The sequence below is a fragment of the Mustela putorius genome, unplaced genomic scaffold (assembly GCF_011764305.1).
Source record: "Mustela putorius furo isolate JIRA1106 unplaced genomic scaffold, ASM1176430v1.1 tig00003863_pilon_pilon_pilon, whole genome shotgun sequence".
NCBI classification, from domain to species: Eukaryota; Metazoa; Chordata; class Mammalia; order Carnivora; family Mustelidae; genus Mustela; species Mustela putorius.
The window spans coordinates 9490311-9510900 of record NW_025422015.1 but is presented as its reverse complement, the minus strand read 5'-3'; the positions used below and the strand labels follow the sequence as shown (position 1 = coordinate 9510900).

At 33.5% G+C, this 20590-nt stretch overlaps 1 protein-coding gene across 6 annotated transcripts in view; it reads right to left on the bottom strand.

Annotated features, from left to right (window-relative positions):
• The window catches only part of SHPRH (SNF2 histone linker PHD RING helicase), an 88827-nt gene that overhangs the window by 48557 nt on the left and 19680 nt on the right, over nucleotides 1-20590 (bottom strand). For all 6 annotated transcript variants that reach the window (XM_013056248.2, XM_045066271.1, XM_045066272.1 and 3 more), the window contains 7 exons: nucleotides 19623-20276; nucleotides 15822-16073; nucleotides 14910-14988; nucleotides 9212-9375; nucleotides 8850-9106; nucleotides 7584-7705; nucleotides 546-634 (listed from right to left, as the gene is read on the bottom strand). In XM_013056248.2, coding sequence (XP_012911702.1) covers nucleotides 546-634; nucleotides 7584-7705; nucleotides 8850-9106; nucleotides 9212-9375; nucleotides 14910-14988; nucleotides 15822-16073; nucleotides 19623-20276 — 1617 coding nt within the window. The remainder of the gene's footprint in view (nucleotides 1-545; nucleotides 635-7583; nucleotides 7706-8849; nucleotides 9107-9211; nucleotides 9376-14909; nucleotides 14989-15821; nucleotides 16074-19622; nucleotides 20277-20590) is intronic.

Genomic DNA, 20590 nt, shown 5'->3' with positions numbered 1-20590 from the left:
TTCTGGACTCAGGCATACTGGACTCAGCTGTCTTCTTGCCCACTTTTCTACTTCTGCTTCTTTTTTTCAGGAGCCTATTACATTTCTATTTCTGCTTTCTTCCACGAGGCAAACACATTTGCTTAAGACTGAAGACCTGACTTCTGTAATCCTCACCCATACAGAATGTAAGTAGGCTTGTATTTAATTTTCTTCTCTTTCCCCCAAACACTCCTACTAATACTCGCTGAGGCACATGTGAACATGTGGGTCCCAAGGTCTTGATTGTGTATGATAAAGAAGTTCCATTAAGGACTCAAGCCTAAACTTAGGAAGATTAATAAAAGTGGTCCTTATTTACCATTTAGCTACAGAGCCTTGTGTATATGATCCACTGGACAGGACTAAGAAAGAGAAGAGATTCAGTACTTAAAATAAATGTTATAATTCAAATACCCAGATTTTCCTAAGAGACTTCCAAAAATTAAATGAAAAGATCATCATGAAAAATTATTTTGTAAAAAATAAATAGACTATATACTTGAAATTGTTTAGTGATCACTTACCTGAAGTGAATCCGTTTTGAGTTTTCCTTTGTGTTCCTCAGATGAACGTAACACTTCTCTGTAGAGCTCTGCTGCCAAGGCATACTCACCTGAAGAATTAAAATGTATTTAAAGCAAAAGAAAGCCATATATTTAGCTCCCAATGAGATCTAGTAATCTATTACCTAGAAATGTCTACTGTAAAATATAACAATGATTATACCCCACTCTTTTTAAAAGAAAAGGAATTTGACTTGTATTAATATGACTGCACCAGTAAAAAAGCTGATGATTAACTCCATTTGCTAATTCCATAGCATAGAACACAAATCAGATATACTTATGCTTTAATATTATACTGAAAAACAAACTGAATAAACTCTTTTTAGATGACTTTCCTCTTACTGATGTTAAAGGGTGCCAATTAGTGGTCATTTTGATGCTTGAAATTAAGAACTTTATAAATAAATATTCAAAACACTATGATCAACTTGCACATAATTCTCAGATAAATAATATTCTCTTTTCATAACTACCATACTTCTAAAAGATGGTAAAATGACTAAACTATAATATAAACAGTTGAATTTGAACTATTCACTATATCTTTTTTAAAATTTTTACTTAAAAAATACATGCCTTCTGGGAAACACATAAAAATAGGCATATTCATTAAGTTTATAAGCTTAAGCCAAATTTAGAAATACCCATTCTTTGCCACTTGATGGCACTAACATTTCCAAGTAAATAAATAGTACTGAATTTGATACGTACCAAGCAAATTTTCTCGAAAAAATACGTGCAGAAAACACATTGTACCAAGTTGGAATAATACTATGTTTTTAAAACCATAATCAGTGAGGACCTTAGAACATACATTATATATCATACATATATGTTTGTATATAATACAAACAAATCCCTTGAGTTTGCAGTTTATTTTACATTTCTTTTAGAAGTCAAAACCCACAAATTTCTCTGGGCAACTAATTTCTTTAAAGTTTTATCAGGTAAATTACAGGAAAATTGGTAAATTCTCTCCATGGCAACTCAAACAGAGTGGTGGATTAATAATCTTTGTGAGGTCAAAAGAATTGGAATTAATCAAAAAATGCCTTTCTAGTTCCAACAGCCTAATACTAAATACATAAATTTTGTGAAAAGTGTAGATATAAAGAAGCATTTGTATACACGAAGTTATAAAATGCTTAAAACTGTACATTACTTCAGCATTATGAAATACTTACATGATTTTAAGAACTATATTCTACTTTGTGTTAGAGAGACTAAAATCAAATTATCTAAACCAAAGCTATTAAAGATTTTAAAGGTAGATTTTATAAAAAGGCATATTTACATTAGTAATTTCCTCATTGTGTATAAGAATGGTCCCAAAGTCATTATGGCATCAAAGCTATAAAACTATGCAATCTTATTAAAAATGCAGTAATAGATGAGTAACAATAGACTCTGTTGAACAGGGTATTCAATGATTCATTAAAGTTGCAAAAACATAAGTTTAGTTCAGCCAGAAAAGTTATCAGAAAAATTAGAATAAATTTCTGCAAAGAATGAGCAATTCTAAAATAAAGACAGAGGCACTGAGCTCATTGCAGTTTATTATAAAAGTAAGCTGAGGTCATGGAAATGAAGCTAATGAGTAAATGAAGTAATAGAAAGATGGTTATACAATTTCATACTCTCGATATCAGTGTATGAATGAGAATCCACTTGTTTCTACATCCTTGACAACATTTTATCTGTTTAAGCCATTTCAATAAAGGCATATATAGGGATGTTCATGTGGTTTGCCTATACTTAATGACTAATGATGGTATTTTCACATGCTTTTTGGCATCTCTATATATTGACTGAAATCTGTCCAAACATTTTGCCTATTTTCCTTGTGTTGTTGTCTTATCATTGGTTTTTAATAGTTCTTTTCATATTCTGAATACAAATCCTTTCTCAGTCTTGTGATTTGCAAATATCTTCTCTATTCAATGCCTTATCTTTTTATTTTCTTAAGAATGCCTTTTGAGAAGTAGAGGTTATTAATTTTTTAAAGATTTTATTTATTTATTTGACAGAGAGAGAGAGGCAGAGAGGCAGGCAGAGGAGGGGGGGAAGCAGACTCCCTGTTGAGCAGAGAGCCCAATGTGGGCCTCGATCCCAGGACCCTGAGATCATGACCTGAACTGAAGGTAAAGGCTTAATTCACTGAGCCATCTAGGTGCCCTAAGAGGTTATTATTTTGATGAAGTGAAATGTATCAGTTTTTTATGGACTGTGCTTTTGGTGTCATCTCTAAATCTCTACCTAATCCTTAATCACAATTTTATTTTTTTTTAATCCTTGTGTCTTTCTCTAAGTTTTATAGTTTTAGGTTTTAATTTTGGTTGACTATCCTCTGTATTATGAACTTTCTATATGGTGCAACACTGAAGTTTTTTTTTTGAATAAAGGTATCTAATTGGTCTAGCACCATTTACTGAAAATACTGACTTTGCTTCACTGAAATACTTTTGTATCTTTGCCAAAAAATCAAATGAACATAAAATAGTAAGTGGGACTTTTTCTGGACTCTGTTCTGGTCCATTGGTCTACTCGCTTATCTTTATGCCTAGGTCACACTGCCCTGATTATTGCAGCTTTAAAATAAATTTTGGTTCAGGTAGTGTAAATCTTCCAATTGTTTAATGCTTTTCCGAAGTTGTTTTGCCTATTCTAGGTGAATTTCAGAATCAGCCTGTCAACTGCTATAAATAGCCTGATGAAATTTTGACTGGAAAATTCTGATTGCATTAACTATGCATCAATTTAGGATGAATCAGCATGTTAACTAACAGTAATGAGTTTTCTGATCCATGAACATGGTATTAAGTAGGTGTTCTTTAAATTTTCCTCAGCAATGTTTGTAATTTTCAATGTTTCTGTGAATACTATAAACATCTTACACATCTCTTTTCAAGCTGATGCTTAAGTATTTATTTTGTTTTGATACTACTATGAATGGCACTGTCATAATTTCTAACTGTTCATTTCTAGCATATAGGAGTAAAATAATTTTTTTAAAAGATGTTATTTATTTATTTGACAGAGAGACACAGCAAGAGAGGGAACACAAGCAGGGGGATGTGAGAGGGAGAAGCAGGCTTCCTGACGAGCAGGGAGCCTGATGCGGGGCTTGACTCCAGGCCCCTGAGATCATGATCTAAGCCGAAGGCAGTGGCTTAACCCAGTGAGCCACCCAGGTGCCCCAAAATAAATTTTTATATACTCTTCTTGTATGATGTAACTTTTCAGAACTCACTTACTAGTTTTAGTCGTTTTCCTACATGGACAATCATATTGTAGTAAATAAAGACAGTTTTACTTTTTTTCCTATTTAAACTGGTAACTTTTATTTCTTTTGTTTTAACAGCACTGGAGAGAATTCAGATACAATATTGAAGAGAAGTGGTGATGGGACATTCTTCATTGTTCATGATCTTAGAAAAACATTCAGTTTTCAACCATTAAGTATAGCATTGGCTGTAAATTTTTTATAGATGTCTTTTATCAAAGTGAGTAAGTTTTCTTTCTGAAAAGAAAGAAAAGACTGCTGCCAGATTGCTGAAAAGTTTTTAATCAGGAATAGATACTGACTTTAGTCAAGTACTTTTCCTACATTTATTGAGATGTTTGCAAGGTTTTTCCTTCTTAGTTGTTAATTTGGTGAATCATATTAATTAATTTTTTTAAAAAGATTTTATTTATTTATTTATTTGGCAGAGAGAGAGAGAGATCACAAGTAGGCAGAGAGGCAGGCAGAGGGAGAGGAGGAAGCAGGCTCCTCGCGAAGCAGAGAGCCTGATGCGGAACTAGATCCCAGGACCCTGAGATCATGACTTGAGCCGAAGGCAGAGGCTTAACCCACTGAGCCACCCAGGTGCCCTCATATTAATTAATTTTTGAATATTAAGTCAACCCTGCATTCCCAGAATAAATTCCACTTGGTCATAACATAATTATTTTTATATATTATTGGATTCATTTTGTTAAAATTTTTTTAAAATATTGCATCTATGTTTCTGAGTGATACTGGTCTATGGTTTCATAATCAGGATGATGCCTCAAGATAAGCTGGAAATTATTCTTTCCTTTTTAATTTTCTGGAAGAGTTTATACAGATTTGATATTTCTTCCTTAAATGTTTGATAAAATTCACCAAGGAAATCATCTGGGCCTAGAATTTTCTTTGTGGTTAAGTTTTTTAGCAATAAAATTAATGTCTTGAATAGATACAGTGCTACGCAGGTTATCTATTTCCAGTCAGTTTTGGTGGTTTGCCTTGCTGAGTAAGCTTTGGTAGTTTGTACTTCTTAAGTATTTGTTTACATAAGTTGTCATTTTTCTGCCATACAGTTGTTCATAAAATTCTTTTATAATCTTTTAAATATCTGTACACTCTGTAACGATGTCACTTCTCTCATTACTGATTCTTGATAACAGTAATTTGTGTCATTTCTTCTTCCCTAAACAGTTCGACTAAAGGTTTATAACCACTGATCTTCGCAAAGAATCAGTTTTTGATTTCATCCTTTCTCTCTACTGGTTTTGTTTTCCTCTTAATTTATTTCTGCATTATCTTTATTATATTCCATCTTTTGCTGACTTGGTATTTCTTTTTTTAGTTTCTTAAGGTATAAGCTGATGCCAATGATTTACAACTTTTTTCCAAGTTGGTGTTCAGTTTCCCTTTTAATTACTGATCAAGACTCTACAATTCTCAATGTTATGTTTTCATTTTACTTCACTTCAAAACACTTGTCAGTTTCCCTTTTGATTTGTTCGTTAAGCCAAAGGTTGTTCAGAATTATTTTAATTAGTTTCAAAATATTTGGGGACTTTACAGTTTGACATCATTTTCTTTCTTTGACGTCCAATTTAAATCTAGTGTAGTCAGAGAATGTATTTAAGACTTGCATCCTTTTAAATTTTCTGAATTGGTTTATAGCCCAGAACATGCTTCGTCTTGGTAAACACTCCATGTGCACTTGAAAAGAATACATATTATTTGGTGGGGTAAAGTGTATTTTAACTGTTGACTATGTTAATTGGTTGTTAGTGTTGAGTTTTCCATGCCTCTATTTTGTCTTCTTACTGTCAATAATTGGAAGAAGGATGTTGAAATCTCTGACTATAACTATAGTTCTGCCTATTTCTCACTGTAGTTTTATCAGTTCATGTTTTATTTTGAAGCCTTGGTTTTAGGTACATAAACATTTAGGATTATTTTCCAGTGATAGAATAACACTGTGTCTTTGGAGTATTCTTGCCTGGTGGTAATACAGTCACTCCAGCTTTCTTTTGATTGGTGTAAATATGGCATATCTTTTTTTTATCCGTTTACACTTGCATCTTTAAATAAAAAGAGGTTTCTTGTAAATAATGTATTATCAGACATTGTTTTTTAAAATCCATTCTGAAAATCTCTGCCTAAAGGGGCATTTAGACCACTGCATCTAATGGGAACACTGATATGCTGATATGGGTTTAAATCTACTATGTGAACATGTTCCCACAGTACCCACTGATATGAGTTTAAATCTACTGTCTTGCTGTTTGTTTTATATTTGTCTCAGCTGTTCTATGTTTTACTGTTTTAAGATTTTTCATTATTACTTTTTAACTCATCTTTTAGATTATTACCTCTAACTTTTTGTTGTGTTTTCAGTAGTTGCTTTAGGTTATTTATATAGCATGTATCTTTGATTTGTCAGTCTACTGTCATGAATTACACCACTTCATATATAGTGTAAAAACTTTACAACATTACATACCTGTGTGTTCTCCTCCCAGATATTGTGCTGTTATTGTTCTATACTTTACATTTTCATGTTATAACTTTGTATGTAATATTCATTTTCATAACATAACTTTATATTTCTTCATGTATTTTTCTTCAGAGACTTTAGTACATTTATATTACATTACTTGAAGTTATCTACACTCTTACTGTGGTCTTTTCAAATTTTTCAGTCTTTATCCTGTTTTTCATGTTGAATGGCTTCTATTGCTACTTTATTCTTTAATTTTTATGATTTTTTTTTCTCTAGTGTGTCTAACCTATTATTAAGTGTATTTTTTAATCAAATACTGAAATGCACATCTTTAGAAGTCTAAAATAATGTTTCAATGTCTCTACCCAACATGTTTAATATTTTTTTCTCTTGAGGCTATAAAATACAGCTTAATGATTCTATTTATGTGGCAAGGGTTTTACTAAATGGTGCTCATTAAAAGAGCTAGTTAAGTATCTTCTGCTTTGGCCATTACAAAATAACAGGGAATATGAATTTACCCTCCTTTCTGAAACAAGTAAAATAACATGCAAAATATATGAAACAACAGACTGTCACTAGACATTAGGCAATAAAAAATGGTAATCCCTGAGAGATGAGAAACACCAATTAAACATTTTTCCACGAAAGATTCCCTTTTAATGTGCTTAATTGTGTGCATAACAGTAAAAGTGTAACTATAACCATACACATTGTATATCTATTTCTCCTTGTTAAGAATTTAAGCTCCATGAGATCAAAGACCTTACTTGGCTTTACTGTATTATTACAAGATCGTAACTGGTACATAACACTCTACTATGCACTGAAAGATGAATTTACAAACATTATTTTATAAATCGATGACTAAGATGCCCTGAATGTGCCAAAATTTAACCATTCTTCTATTTCTAAATATTTTGCTTGATTTCAGTTGTTCACTACTACTGACTAAGGATAATAATTTATTGCCAAATTTTGTTCAAAACCTACTTTCCCTAATCAATAACAACAACAAACTTCTAAAGTGGAAATGTTTGGTGAAAGCATATGTAAACTTTGAAAGTTTTTCAAATGTTCAGCATAAGTACTTTCCATATGTTTAAACCTACCTAAATTAAGATCAGTAGTGTGTGAGACTGTCTTTCTTCGGGGGATTTTGATTTCTACTATAACTAATCTGTCTCATTAAGTATTTATAAGAATCAGAGATAACAAAGCAATCACCTTCTACCTTTAATGATGTGGATGCCTGCTAAGCCATTGAGAGCACAAACTAGCTGCCGATGTGCTTCTTCACATTCAGTTCCACATTTCTTCTGCAGAGATGTCAGCAGCTCTTCCATTGTCATAGTGCTAAAAGAAAAGGCAGATTTTTCAGAACTGAAAAGAAAATCCTAGATTAGTGTATTTCATCACATAAGATCAAGAGTATCTGACTCTTAAACAGTCGGTGTCTATCCTCAGATCTTTCTCTTAACCTCCATTTTTACCACTATCACTTTTTTTTAACTCAATTACTTCTTACTATTTTAGCAAGCATTCTATCTGATACCGTCATTCTTTCCTTTTTCCCCGTTTAGTCAATGGAGAAGGGAACTACAAAATTTTCCTAATATATGAACTACAACATGATATAATTGAAAGAGTATGGGTGTCAGAAGGTAAGATTAAGTGTAAATCCCTAGTATTATGATTTAATTAATCTCCATGGGCCTGAATTTCTTTTTATCCATAAAAAAAGAAATACTTTTCAAGGATCAGATCAAATGCCATTTCCACCAAAAGGATGTCTAACATGAACAACAGCAATTATTTCCACATTCTGTCTGTAGCCATTTATATGTATCTCTTATAAAATATGCTTATTTGCCTTACATTATAGAAATTTATAATCTTTGTCATCTCCTTTATTTGCCTACCAACTGCGTAAGGGCAAAGACAAAAAAAAAATTCCTTTTCATATTTCTTAATAATACCTCATCCTTTTAATACCAGGTGCTAAAAAAAAAAGGCCAGTTGCTGAGTCACACAGTCTGATGAAGGAAAACTTTCTGGCATAATAAACTACAGTGAACATAAATGCCTTATTAGGATGAAATAATCAAACAGAAAGACTTAGCACAATTACAAATAAAATATGTAATGGTACTCTAACTCATCTAATTCCCTGATGTGGGAACCAAAAGATATAATAAGAACAAAAGTATCAGTCATATCTGAAGTATAACAAAACAAAACAAACAAAAAAACTAGAACAAAACAACAAAATCCCAAAATAGTTCTAACATTAAAAGAAACGTTTAAAACCATGAAACTAAGTGTGGTAACGTGACTCTTTCATAAATGGAGTTCCACACCAAAGAGAAACCACATTACTAAAAATAACTGACAAGTCTGTTAAAACACCCCTGAATGAAACTGTGGGCTAGGTAGCTAATAGCTTCCTGTCTATCACTACTACATTATCAATTGCAGTATAAGGAAACGGTAATAAAACCTTTTTTGGAGTGGCAAGAATTCCCCACGAACCGCCTGTGGGTGGCAGCAGGCCTGCCTGAGCCTCAGCAGTGGATATAGGATAGAGGTAACCGTCCTTCGGTCCAGGCTGCTGAGCTTCAGTGCCCAGTCAGAAATCTTCCTGAGTTTTACTACAGCATCCTGGCAGCATACTTCATGCTGACGGTGATAGAAATGCCTTTCCACTGGAGAAAAGTGAAGCCAGTGGATTTCTTCTGTCTGAGGAGGTATCTGGATCTGTCGGGAGAGGAAAAAAATGATTTCACCTGAAAATTTAACTTCCATCCCAACTCTTGTCTTCTCTTGTAATGTCCTTAATCAGTAAAAACTTATCCTACTCACTTGGTCAATCACATCTTTCTTTGCAGACCTCCAGAGTATCTCGGCAATAAAGCTGTAGAGGAGCTGAGGATTCTTCTTGCAGTAAGGGCGATAAAGAAGTCGAACCCACCAGTGTTTGACACAGTAAGGTTCAATACCAAGAAAGACCACCAACCCAAAAAGATCTGAGAACGAAATAAGAAAAGAGCATATTAAGAATAACTGTTTCTATATTTCCTCATTACTATTCTGAATAACCACTTTCACAGACATTATACATTACATGGTATTTCCCACAAACTAAAATATGGATTGTATAGACTCTTGAATCTGGAAGTTAACTCTACTTTGACTTACATTTCTGGGTATTTATTTTGCTCTAGATTTTGTGCTAGGAGCTAAAATGTGAAACCATTACATAAACCTTCTACTTAATTCAAAAGACCAGAATTTCCATCAGAAGTAAAACTAGCAAATGACTCATTAGTGTGAACCTGATCAAGAAATACATAAAAAGAGTCAGACACTGAAACTACTAGATGTAAGACTTGCTGGATTTGAAAATAAGTTTGAATGACATAGGTGATAATTCATTACACTTTTTGGTCTAATGATTCTACTTTGGAAAAATAAGACTAAAACAATGATTAAAAAATAGAGACAAGATTAGCCCAAATGATGATATTCATAGCAACAACAAACAAAATAAAAATGACTCCAATAAAGGGATGATTAAATGATAAATAATGAATGATGAAAGAAATTACATAGTATTCTCCATAACACAAAAGTTTTCTTTTTCTGATCCAGTATGTCCTGTGTTTGTTAGATTTACTGCATGGTACTTATGTATTTCACGATTGGGCACACTCAATTTTATATACTATTTTCTGCTCACTTAACATACCCTACACAGTTTTCACATTTATGATGAATTTTTAAAACATGGAAAACTGCTTAAGATACAATGAAAAAAAGAATACAAAATGATGCATTGTAGTATGAGGATAAATATATAAACCTTTATATTAAAAATGAAATAGTGGATGTATCTTCAAATGAAGATTATGGATGAGTGTAATTTTCTTGCTATTTTTCTTTATTGTTGAAGATGTTCACATTGGGCTATACTCTTTAGAAATCATGAAAATTGTTTTTACCCATATTCTGAATATGCCCAACAAATATTTAGGTTGAATTAAGTTACTCTGATGATTTCTGACAGTTAACATCTGAAAGACACAATGCCTATATGCAGATATCAACGGATATATTATATACATTTCTCTTAAAATCAATCTAGTTGCTCTTCGAGGTCCTAAAGATGACAAAATCTGCCAAAACCAAATTCGTAATCTCTTTGCCCAAACATGCTTCTCTTCTAGTGCTATTGTAAATAATGTTACTGTCCATGGATACAAGTCGGAAATCTTGGCATCTCCTGATCACTGCTAAGCCTTACTTTTTTTCTTATCCACTTTTCCATTTCTTCAGGACAGTCCTACTTCAAATCAGGTGTCAGCATCACTTATCCAGATTACCTACTGTAGCCAACTTGAGATGATCCCCAACCACTCACTCTGTTTAAATCCTTTCAATAGCTTCTACTTTTCACTAAGAAATTAAAATTCTTTATCATGGCCTATAGAATCCTCTGTGGTCTGGTCTATATTCAACTATATAGTCTCTCAACCTACTGTGTTTTCCCTAGCTCTTTTATTATAGCCACACTGATTCCTTCTGTTCTCCTCCTGCCTGATTATCTTTATACTTTATTTCCTTTACAAAAGAGAATTCTTCCCTCCCTCTTTACCTAGCTCATATCAATATTTCAGATCCTGGCTCAGCCGTCATTTCCTTCTGTATCTCTATTATGTGATGTCACAGAACCAGACATCTTTCCTGAGCCTATTATAGCTTGAATTCTATATTTATTTCATACATTAAAGTTATCTTGACTGCAATCTTATACTTGTCTCAGTAATTAACAAATATATCTTCCCTTTAAGCTGTAAGCTCAAGAAGGTCAGGGACCTTGTCTGTTTTTTTTGCTATTATACTTCACAAAGAATAAACGAACCAATAAATGTACCACAAAGTACTCAAAGAAGCTAAAATGAATACATGAATATATAAATGGATAATAAGAAAAACAAAAAGCAGCTACTATTCATTGAATATTTAGTATCTGGCAGGTACTGTGCTCTACTTTTTGTATACTTCATTATAATTAATCTTAAAACATCTTACTTACAAATTAGGGAAAACAAAAATGTGAATGTTTATCTAACTTCTTTATGGATATAAAATTCAATATGTAGTCAACCTGGTTGTTGCAGAGTGGTACAATTTTGCCCTGAAGGGATTATCTGGCAAGGTCCAAAATATATTTGTACGCATCAGAACCGCAGAAGTGTTACTGCCATCTAGTGGGTGGAAGCCAAATATTTTAAGATGCATAACACCTGTCCCAACAACAAAAAAAATACCTAGTCCCAAATGTCAACAGAGCCAAGATTGAGAAACCCTGTTGTAAAATCAAAACAAAAAGAAAAAAAAAAACAAATGATACTACCACTTCCAACTGCAACACAGTAAGTCCTGGCAGGCTAAGATTTCTACAACAACTACAAAAAGAAGAGATACAATGAAGAATCATAGTGTTAGACATCAGGGAATTATGGAAGCAAAGATGAAGGATGAACTATACTTCCAGAAAGTTTAGAAAAGCTCTTTTTCAAGTAGTTTGGGCTTGAGGAAACTTTTGGGGCTGATCATCGTAACTGTGTAAATAGATTCACGGATATATATGTATGTCAAAAGCTCACAAATTTTATATTTTAAATATTTACAGTTTTATTATATGTCATTTATACCTCAATAAAGCTGTACAGACATTTCTCCAAAGAAGACATATAGATGGCTAACAGACACATGAAAAAATGCTCAACGTCACTTATTATCAGGGAAATGCAAATCAAAACCACAAAGAGAGAGCATCTCAAACCAGTCAGAATAGCTAAAATCAAAAACACAAGAAACAACCAATGTTGGTGAGGATGCAGAGAAAAAGAAAGTCTTGGTGGGAATGAAAACTGGTATAGCCACTGTGGAAAACAGTATGGAAGTTCCTCAAAAAAAAAAATGAAATATAGAATTCTCATAGGATCCAGTAATTCCACTATTGGGTAGTTACCCAAAGAAAACAAAAACATTAATTCAAAAAGATGTATGTATCCCTATATTTATTGCAGCCTTATTTACAACAGCCAAATTGTGAAAGTGTCCATCAATAGGTGAATGGATAAAGATGTGTGGTATATATATGTATTATATATATATACACACACATGTATATGTGTATATATATATGAATATTACTCAGCCATAAAAAAAGGAATGCAATCTTGCCCTATGCAACAACATGAATGGACCTAGAGAGTATATAATGCTAAATGAAATGAGTCAGTCAGAAAAAGATAAATACTTAAAGATTTCACTCATATGTGGAATTTAAGAAACAAAACAAATGAAAAAAAAAAAAAGACAAACAATAAAACAGACTCTTAAATACCGAACACAAACTGATCGTTACCAGAAGGGAGGTGGGGGTGGGTGGGTGAAATGGTGAAGGGGATTAAGTGTACACTTACCATGGTGACCACTGAGTAATGTATACATATAATTGCTGAATCACTATACTGTAAACCTAAAATTAATGTAACACTAGATGAATTATATAGTTGAACTATATATAGATATATTTCATATATAGATGAATACTATAGTGGAATTAAAAAATACACTCAAGAATTTGTTAAATCATGTAAGTGCTTACACATCTACCAAACCTTACATATCCAAAAAACCTACCCAGGAAACTGTGGAATCATTGTCCATATTCTTTCAATGTTAAAATTTAAAAAATGTAAACCTGATACTCATTTTCATTTTCTTGTATCCTCTCAGCTAACTTTTGAGTCTAATGAGATCTTATTAACAACTAAACATCTATAATTTGGGCAATTTCCAAATGTAATAGCAGACCACTAAATTTGGCCTTTTAGTTAGCCTGATATTCTTGTACAAATGGGTATCTTAATGTAATTTACTAAAATTATACAAATATTTAACTTACATTTATAATTATACACATTTATATTATAATTTATAATATAATTAAAATATAGTTAGCCTGATATTCTTGTACAAATAGGTATCTTAATGTAATTTAATAAAATTATACATTTAATTTATATTTACAATTATACAAATTTATATAATTTATAATATATAGTAATTAATATATATTATAAATTATAATAATTTAAAATTATACACATATTTAAATACATACTTATAGCCTTCCTAGAAAACACTTTGCTCCTAAAATTAATCATCAAAAAGTAATTGTTTTTCAGATGACAGTAATGAATGCTGATATTTTTATTTTTAAAAAGTGGCAAGTTATGCTGTTGAAAACAATGTATAAAAACCTGAATTTCCAGAAAGAATTTTTTTTATATAGAAAGATAAGCTTTAAGGATGAACATCTGTCACAGAACTTCAAGAATATCTACATTTTATAATTATATTTTAATGACAACTTTTCTGAAAATTTATTATGTAAAACATTTAGCAAAACTTTTAGTTTTAAATATTCACAACTTGAGGGTGCCTGTGTGACTTAGTGGGTTAAAGCCTCTGCTCAGGTCATGATCCCAGGGCCCTGGGATCAAGCCCCGCATTGGGCTTTCTACTCAGCAGAGAGCCTGCTTCCCCCGCCCCCCCCGCCTGCCTCTCTGCTTGCTTGTGATCTCTGTCTGTCAAATAAATAAATAAAATATTTTAAAAAAATATTCACAACTTGAAAAAAACTTGTAAAAATGCAGTATCTGTTCTATAGAAGAATAAGCTATATAGGTGAGAGGAATGCAGAAGCATGAGTTAAAATGTGTGTGTGGGAGTGGGGGAGAGCTTGACACAATCTAAATGTCCAAGAGGAACAGCTGAAGGAATGATGGTGTAAGCATATGGAGTGGTATTTTATAAAGCTATGAATAGGGGTGCCTGGGTGGCTCAGTGGGTTAAGTCTCTGCCTTCGGCTCAGGTCATGATCCCAGGGTCCTGGGATCGAGTCCACGTCTGGCTCTCTGCTTGGCAGGGAGTCTGTTTCCTCCTCTCTGCCTGCCCCTCTGCCTATTTGTGATCTCTGTCTGTCAAGTAAATAAATAAAATCTTTAAAAAAAAAATTTTAAAAAAGGGCTATGAATACTTTGTAACTTCTACAATTAATAAAATTGTGATCCCACTATTTATGGGTCAGCCAATGAAAATTATGATCCTTATTTTTATAGATACAGCCAACTGAAATTAATTCCTCTTCCCTCTCCTCTCTTTTTTCTTAGGTTCTTTCTGTTTTATATGTACCATTTTGGAACTCTGAGTTCAGTTGAGACCTGCATCTACACTGCTGAGGAGGGCACAATGACTGTTCAACTTAGGACCACGGGACTACTCACTGTGTATCTGTCCTCATAAATAAAAACAAAAACCACTTAATTACATTTCAAAGACAAATGCTTGAAACCACTAGGAGTGAAATACAAATATATGTATAATCACTTAAGTAAGGATTTCAAAAAAGGTTAAACATACTTGTTCTGAAGAAAAGCAAGCTTTTTAAATACATGCAAAATGTGAGGAAAGCACACATTACCCTCTAGTCCTCTCTGCACTGGAGTGCCACTGATGCACCAGCGATTAATCCCACTCAAGCGCTGAGCCATTTCTGCTGCCTAACAAGAGAGAAATATGAAAGAAAAAGAAAAATAAAGGACAGGGCAAATTAGGAATATGTTTACTCCTGAAAACAGCCCACGAAAAGCCATGCTTCAGGTCAGACATATCCACTCTTATTCAACAGTTATCACACACAAATTTGAATGTCAAAAATCATTGGGTCATCTTCTAGCACAGTGGCTCTCATTAGTAGCAGGCTCCCATGTGCCCTCTCAAAAGAGGAAGGGTAGTTCAAGTTCATGTAAAATGAAAAAGTTCCCTGAATGACTGATATATCCCCTAAACCGCCCCATCCCTCATATGTGAACTAATATATTAATAGATGAGATTCACAAATTGAATTTAGGTTACAAACTGGCCAAAGAAGATGTAATAAGGATATATGATGAACAAAGGCTGAATCAATACTCCATCTAAAGTAGCATGATCTGCTCTGATATGCTCTCTCCGATAAAAAAACTGCTGAACTTTGGCCCAAACCTATCAGAGCCTACATGATGAGATTTCCACTTAGCAGAAATGGCTTATAAAAGTCCCCAAACAGGTTTAATTTCATCTGCACCATACAAAAACTGCCATCTTATTCAAATACGCATAGGCATTGTAAACAGAGCAATAATTCACATGGTACCAAAATAATTCCTAAGGGCTATGTAGTTCATGGCACAAAAGAAAAGCAAATGTATTGTGTGTAACAGCAAACTTTTGGCCAATATCAATACTGTGGGTCAATTACACTTAAATTATTAAATTTTTTAAGGAGAGCTTCCCCAATCTCTTTCCCCTTTTCTCTTCCCCAGTGCTCAAAAGATTTTGCAGAAATTCTCACTTTTACAGCAGGGCATTCAACCATCTGGGCTTCATCAAGGCAGATCCTCCACCACTCCACAGCTACAAGGGGGCTGGGAATGGCCATATAGCGCTTCTGGTTCCGCAGGCGACGCCCATCCTCACTGTTGCTGTGTGGGATATCTACATAGTTTAGTTCTGAACGAAGGACATCGTAGGTAATGATAACTATATCCTGTTCAGCCAAAAAATGAGGTTGTAAAAAACCGTCTTTCTTCACTCCTTGGTATACCTAGGCAATAATCAGCACAGACAAAATTATTGCACAAAGGTTTATCAAAAGATAACTAAAATATTCATTCTTTAAATCCTTACCAAGTCCTTTCTATTTGTTTAGAACCAAACATGCTGTGAGATACATTCCACACAGCCTAGACAAAAATACATTTTAGGGCGAAAGACCAATGACATAAGCAATGTGAAAGGAAATATAACAGAAGTAAAAATGGTAGCAAAGGAGAAAGACCAATGTTGGAACTGAGAAGGTAAATTCAGAGAGGAGTGAAAATTTGAGGTGGATCTTGAAGAACATTTAGTTCTCCCTGGTGGAGCAAGGGGAAAAGGCCGTCTAGGTAGGTAGGTAGGTAGGTAGGTACAAAAGCACAAAGATATGAAGTAGAACAGTAAGGGCTATGATTTAGTGAATGCCTTTTATGTTGCAGACACTAAGCTGAGCTTTATCTCTTAGCTTCAATAACAATCTTGTTAGTAATTATTATTCCCATCCCACACATAAGAAACATGAAGTTTCTTGCTCAAAACTGGCAGAGCCTAGATTTAAACCAACATTTATTTATCCCACAACACAGAGCTCATCAGTGGTAAAGATGGTATTTTACTTATTACTGTATTCTCTCTCCATGTCTATGATAGTAGCTCAAATATTGAAAATTTAAATAACATTTGTGTGGAAAGAAGGAAGGAAGAAGAAATGGAGAGAAGAATACTAACATAACTCAACAAAAATAGGTTTGGAGGGAATATACCTTAACATAGCAAAGGCCACATATGACAAACCCACAGCTAACATTGTACTCAATGGTGAAAAACTAAAAGCTTTCCATCTAGGATCAAGAATAAGAGAAGGATATCTGTTCTCACCACTTTTATTCAACATAGTATTGAAAGTCCTAGCTGCAGCAATCAGATTAGAAAAAGAAATAAAAGGTACCCAAACTGGTCCAAGTTGGTAAGAAAGAAGTATAACTGTCACTATTATCAGATGATGTAACAGAACATACAGAAAACCCTAAAGATTCCACCTAAAAACTATCAGAACCAATTAGTGAATTCAGTAAGGTTGCAGGATACAAAATTAATATACAGAAATCTATTCTACTAATTTATCTATTTTATACAGTAAAAAAAAAGTAAAAGAAAGAGAAATTAGGAAAATGGTCCCATTTACAATTATATCAAAAAGAAAAAAAATCTAATAATCAATTTAACCAAGGAGGTGAAAAACCTGTATCTGAAAACAGTAAGACATTGGCGACAGAAATTGAAGATGAAATAAACAAATGGAAAGATAAACCATGGCCGTGGATTGAAAAAAATTAATATTGTTAAAATGTCCATTGTACCCAAAGCAATCCACAGATTCAATGCAATCCCTATCAGACTACCAAAAGCATTTTTTTTCTGTTGGTATTCTGTATTTGTTCTGAACAACAAATAGAACAAATAATCCTAAAACTGGTATGAAACCACAAAAGGCCTTGAAGAGCCAAAGCAATCTGCAAAAGAACAGAGCTGGAGGTATCATAATCCCAGATTTCAAGATACACTACAAAGTTGAAGTGATCAAGAATAGGGTATTAGCACAAAAAGAGACACATAGATCAATGGAACAGGACAGACAGCCCAGAAGTAAACCCATGCTTACATGGTTAGTTAATCTACAACAAAAAAAGGCAAGAATATACGATGGAGAAAAGACAGTGTCTTCAATAAATGGTGCTGGGAAAACTGGACAGCTACATGCAAAAGAATAAAAATGAACCACTTTCTTTCACCACATAAAAATTAATAAATGGAAATGGAAAAAAAATGGAATAAAAACCTAAATGTGAGACCTGAAACCATAAAACTCCTAGAAGTAAATATAGGCAGTCACCTCTTAGATGTTGGCCTTGGCCACGTATTTATGGATACATCTCAGGCAAGGGAAACAGAAACGTAAACTACTGGACTGCAGCAAAATAAAAACCTTTTGCACGGCAAAGGACACCATCAAAACAAAAAGGCAACCAGTGAATGTAAAAGATATTTGCAAGTGATATATCCATTAAGGAGTTAATATCTAAAATATACAAGAACTTATGTAGCTAAATGCCAAAAAAAAAAAAAAAAATCTGATTTAAAAAATAGGAATAGGATCTGAACAGACATTTCTCCAAAGAAGACATACGCATGGCCAACAGACACATAAAAAGATGCTCAACATCACTAAACAGAAATGCAAATCAAACCATAATGAGATTATCACCTCACTCCAGTCAGAATGACTAGTATCAAAAAAGGTAAGAGCTGACAGCTAACAGGAATGTAAATTGGTGCAACCATTATAGAAAACAGTATGGAAATGTACCCCCAAATTAAAACAGAAATACTATTTGATCCAGGAATTCCACCATTTACCCAAAGAAAATGAAAATGCTAATTCAAAGACATAGTCACCCCCATGTTTACTGCAGCGCTATTAACAGCCAAGTTATGGAAGCAACCAGTGTTTACTGACAGATGAATGGATAAAAAAGATGTGGTATACAGTGGAATATTAGTTATAAAAAAGAATGAGATCTTGCCTCCTGTGACAACATGGGCCTAGAGGAATTAGCCTCAAGGAAGGAAGTCAGACAAAAATAAATCCGATATTTCACTTGTATGTGGAACCCTAAAAAACCAAATGAACAAACAGATATAAAATAGTATAAATATAGAGAACAAACTGGTGGTTGACAGAGTGGAGGGAATTGAGGGGGTAGCTGAAAAAGGTGAAGAGAATTAAGAAGTACAGATTTCTAGTTATAAGATAAATCATAGGGATGAAAAGTACAGCATAGGTAATACAGTCAATAATACTGTATTAACATTGCATGGTGACAGATGGTAACCACATTTATCATGGTGAGCACAGTGGCATAATGTACAGATTTGTCAATTCACTGCTATATACCTGAAATTAATGTAACATTTTATGTCAACTATACTTTAATTAAAAAAAATACCAACATTAATAAACTATAATGTACTATGTACCAGCACTTTATTATATCATTTAACCTTCACAATAAGTCTGTGAGGGGGTACTATTTTCAGAACTTAGCAGAATTCCTAGTATATTACAGGTGCTCAATAAATATTTGTTGAATGAGTAAATTCTTATTTTACAGATGAGGTAATTGAGGATTCAGAGGAAGATTCTGGAGCTAAGGGGTGGAGATAAGACAAGTAGCTATTGTTACACAATGCTGCCTTTAGGCTGCATTTCTAAGAATAGATACGCATGTATGAAGTCTTTTTTCTTTACATGATGAACTTTTTCAAAAGCTTTCACATCTTTTCACTCAAAGTGCTTTAACTTCTGAACTTCTGATGTCAGACAAGAATACAGAATCTATTGTTTTGTTTCTTATTCTTAATTTCCTCCTCAAGTTCTGATTTCATATTATCTCATTAATTTTTGGGATAAACAACAAAGTGACAAAGATGATAAAAATTATCACGAGGAAGCAAAAACACATTTTCCTATCACTTTCAAGAACCCAAACTGCCTTACCAAGACTCGAAGAGATGATGACCTCACATGCCTGTTGATTTCATCCACCCACTGATGACAGATGGAACTGGGCGAGATGATCAAAGTTGCTCTTGTTGATACTGGCTCCATCGCAACAAGGCAGTGGGGGCAGTAAAAAGGTTTAATCTTCAAATTCTTCTCTTCATAATTCACACATTTTGCATGTTGCCATAGGTGGCACTTCAGGCACTGAACACGAGGTTTACGGTCTACTTGGTCAAGTTCACCACATATGCACTCAAAGCGATAATCAGAGGAATTACAGGGACTTATCACAGTAGACTGTGGCATATCACCATCAGCAGGTGATTCAGCTTGGTCTCCTGCTGCATGTTCTTGCTTTCCTTCAAAGATACATGTACTTTTAGATGTGGTAACATCAGTAATTCCAGAGTCACTGGTAGCTGGACACTGATCTTGTGAACTGAGACTGATGTTAGGCTGACCTTTTCCCTTTTTTGTGGATGGAACAGTCTTTTTCCTGAATTTACTACGATTTTTCCGAGCCTTATAGTAATAATAGTAAGGATCATCATCATCATCAGATGTGTTTGATGGTAAGTATTCAGAATCTGTGTCTTTGTTCCCTGATTTTCTGGATTCTTTCTGAATTTTCCTTGGACTCCCTACCGCCTATGAAAAATATTATTTAATTAATTTATTTCAACATAATTACATTTCTGAAATTAAATTCCCAACCTCACTTATGAGTTTTCCATAAAAATCCAACAGTCACTCTTTGCAACCATTTTCCCAAGGGTGAATCATTCCTGATTGGTGGCTTTCAATCTGCCCCCTGTAGTCTGCAGGTCTAAAAAGGAAGGCTCTACTACTGTCTAAGTAAAATATGAGGAGAACAAGAATTAGAAAGATAGGGAGCTACTAATATTTTGACATTAACCTCTTATAATTTATAGTCTGCTTAAATCAATAAAAGACTAATAGTT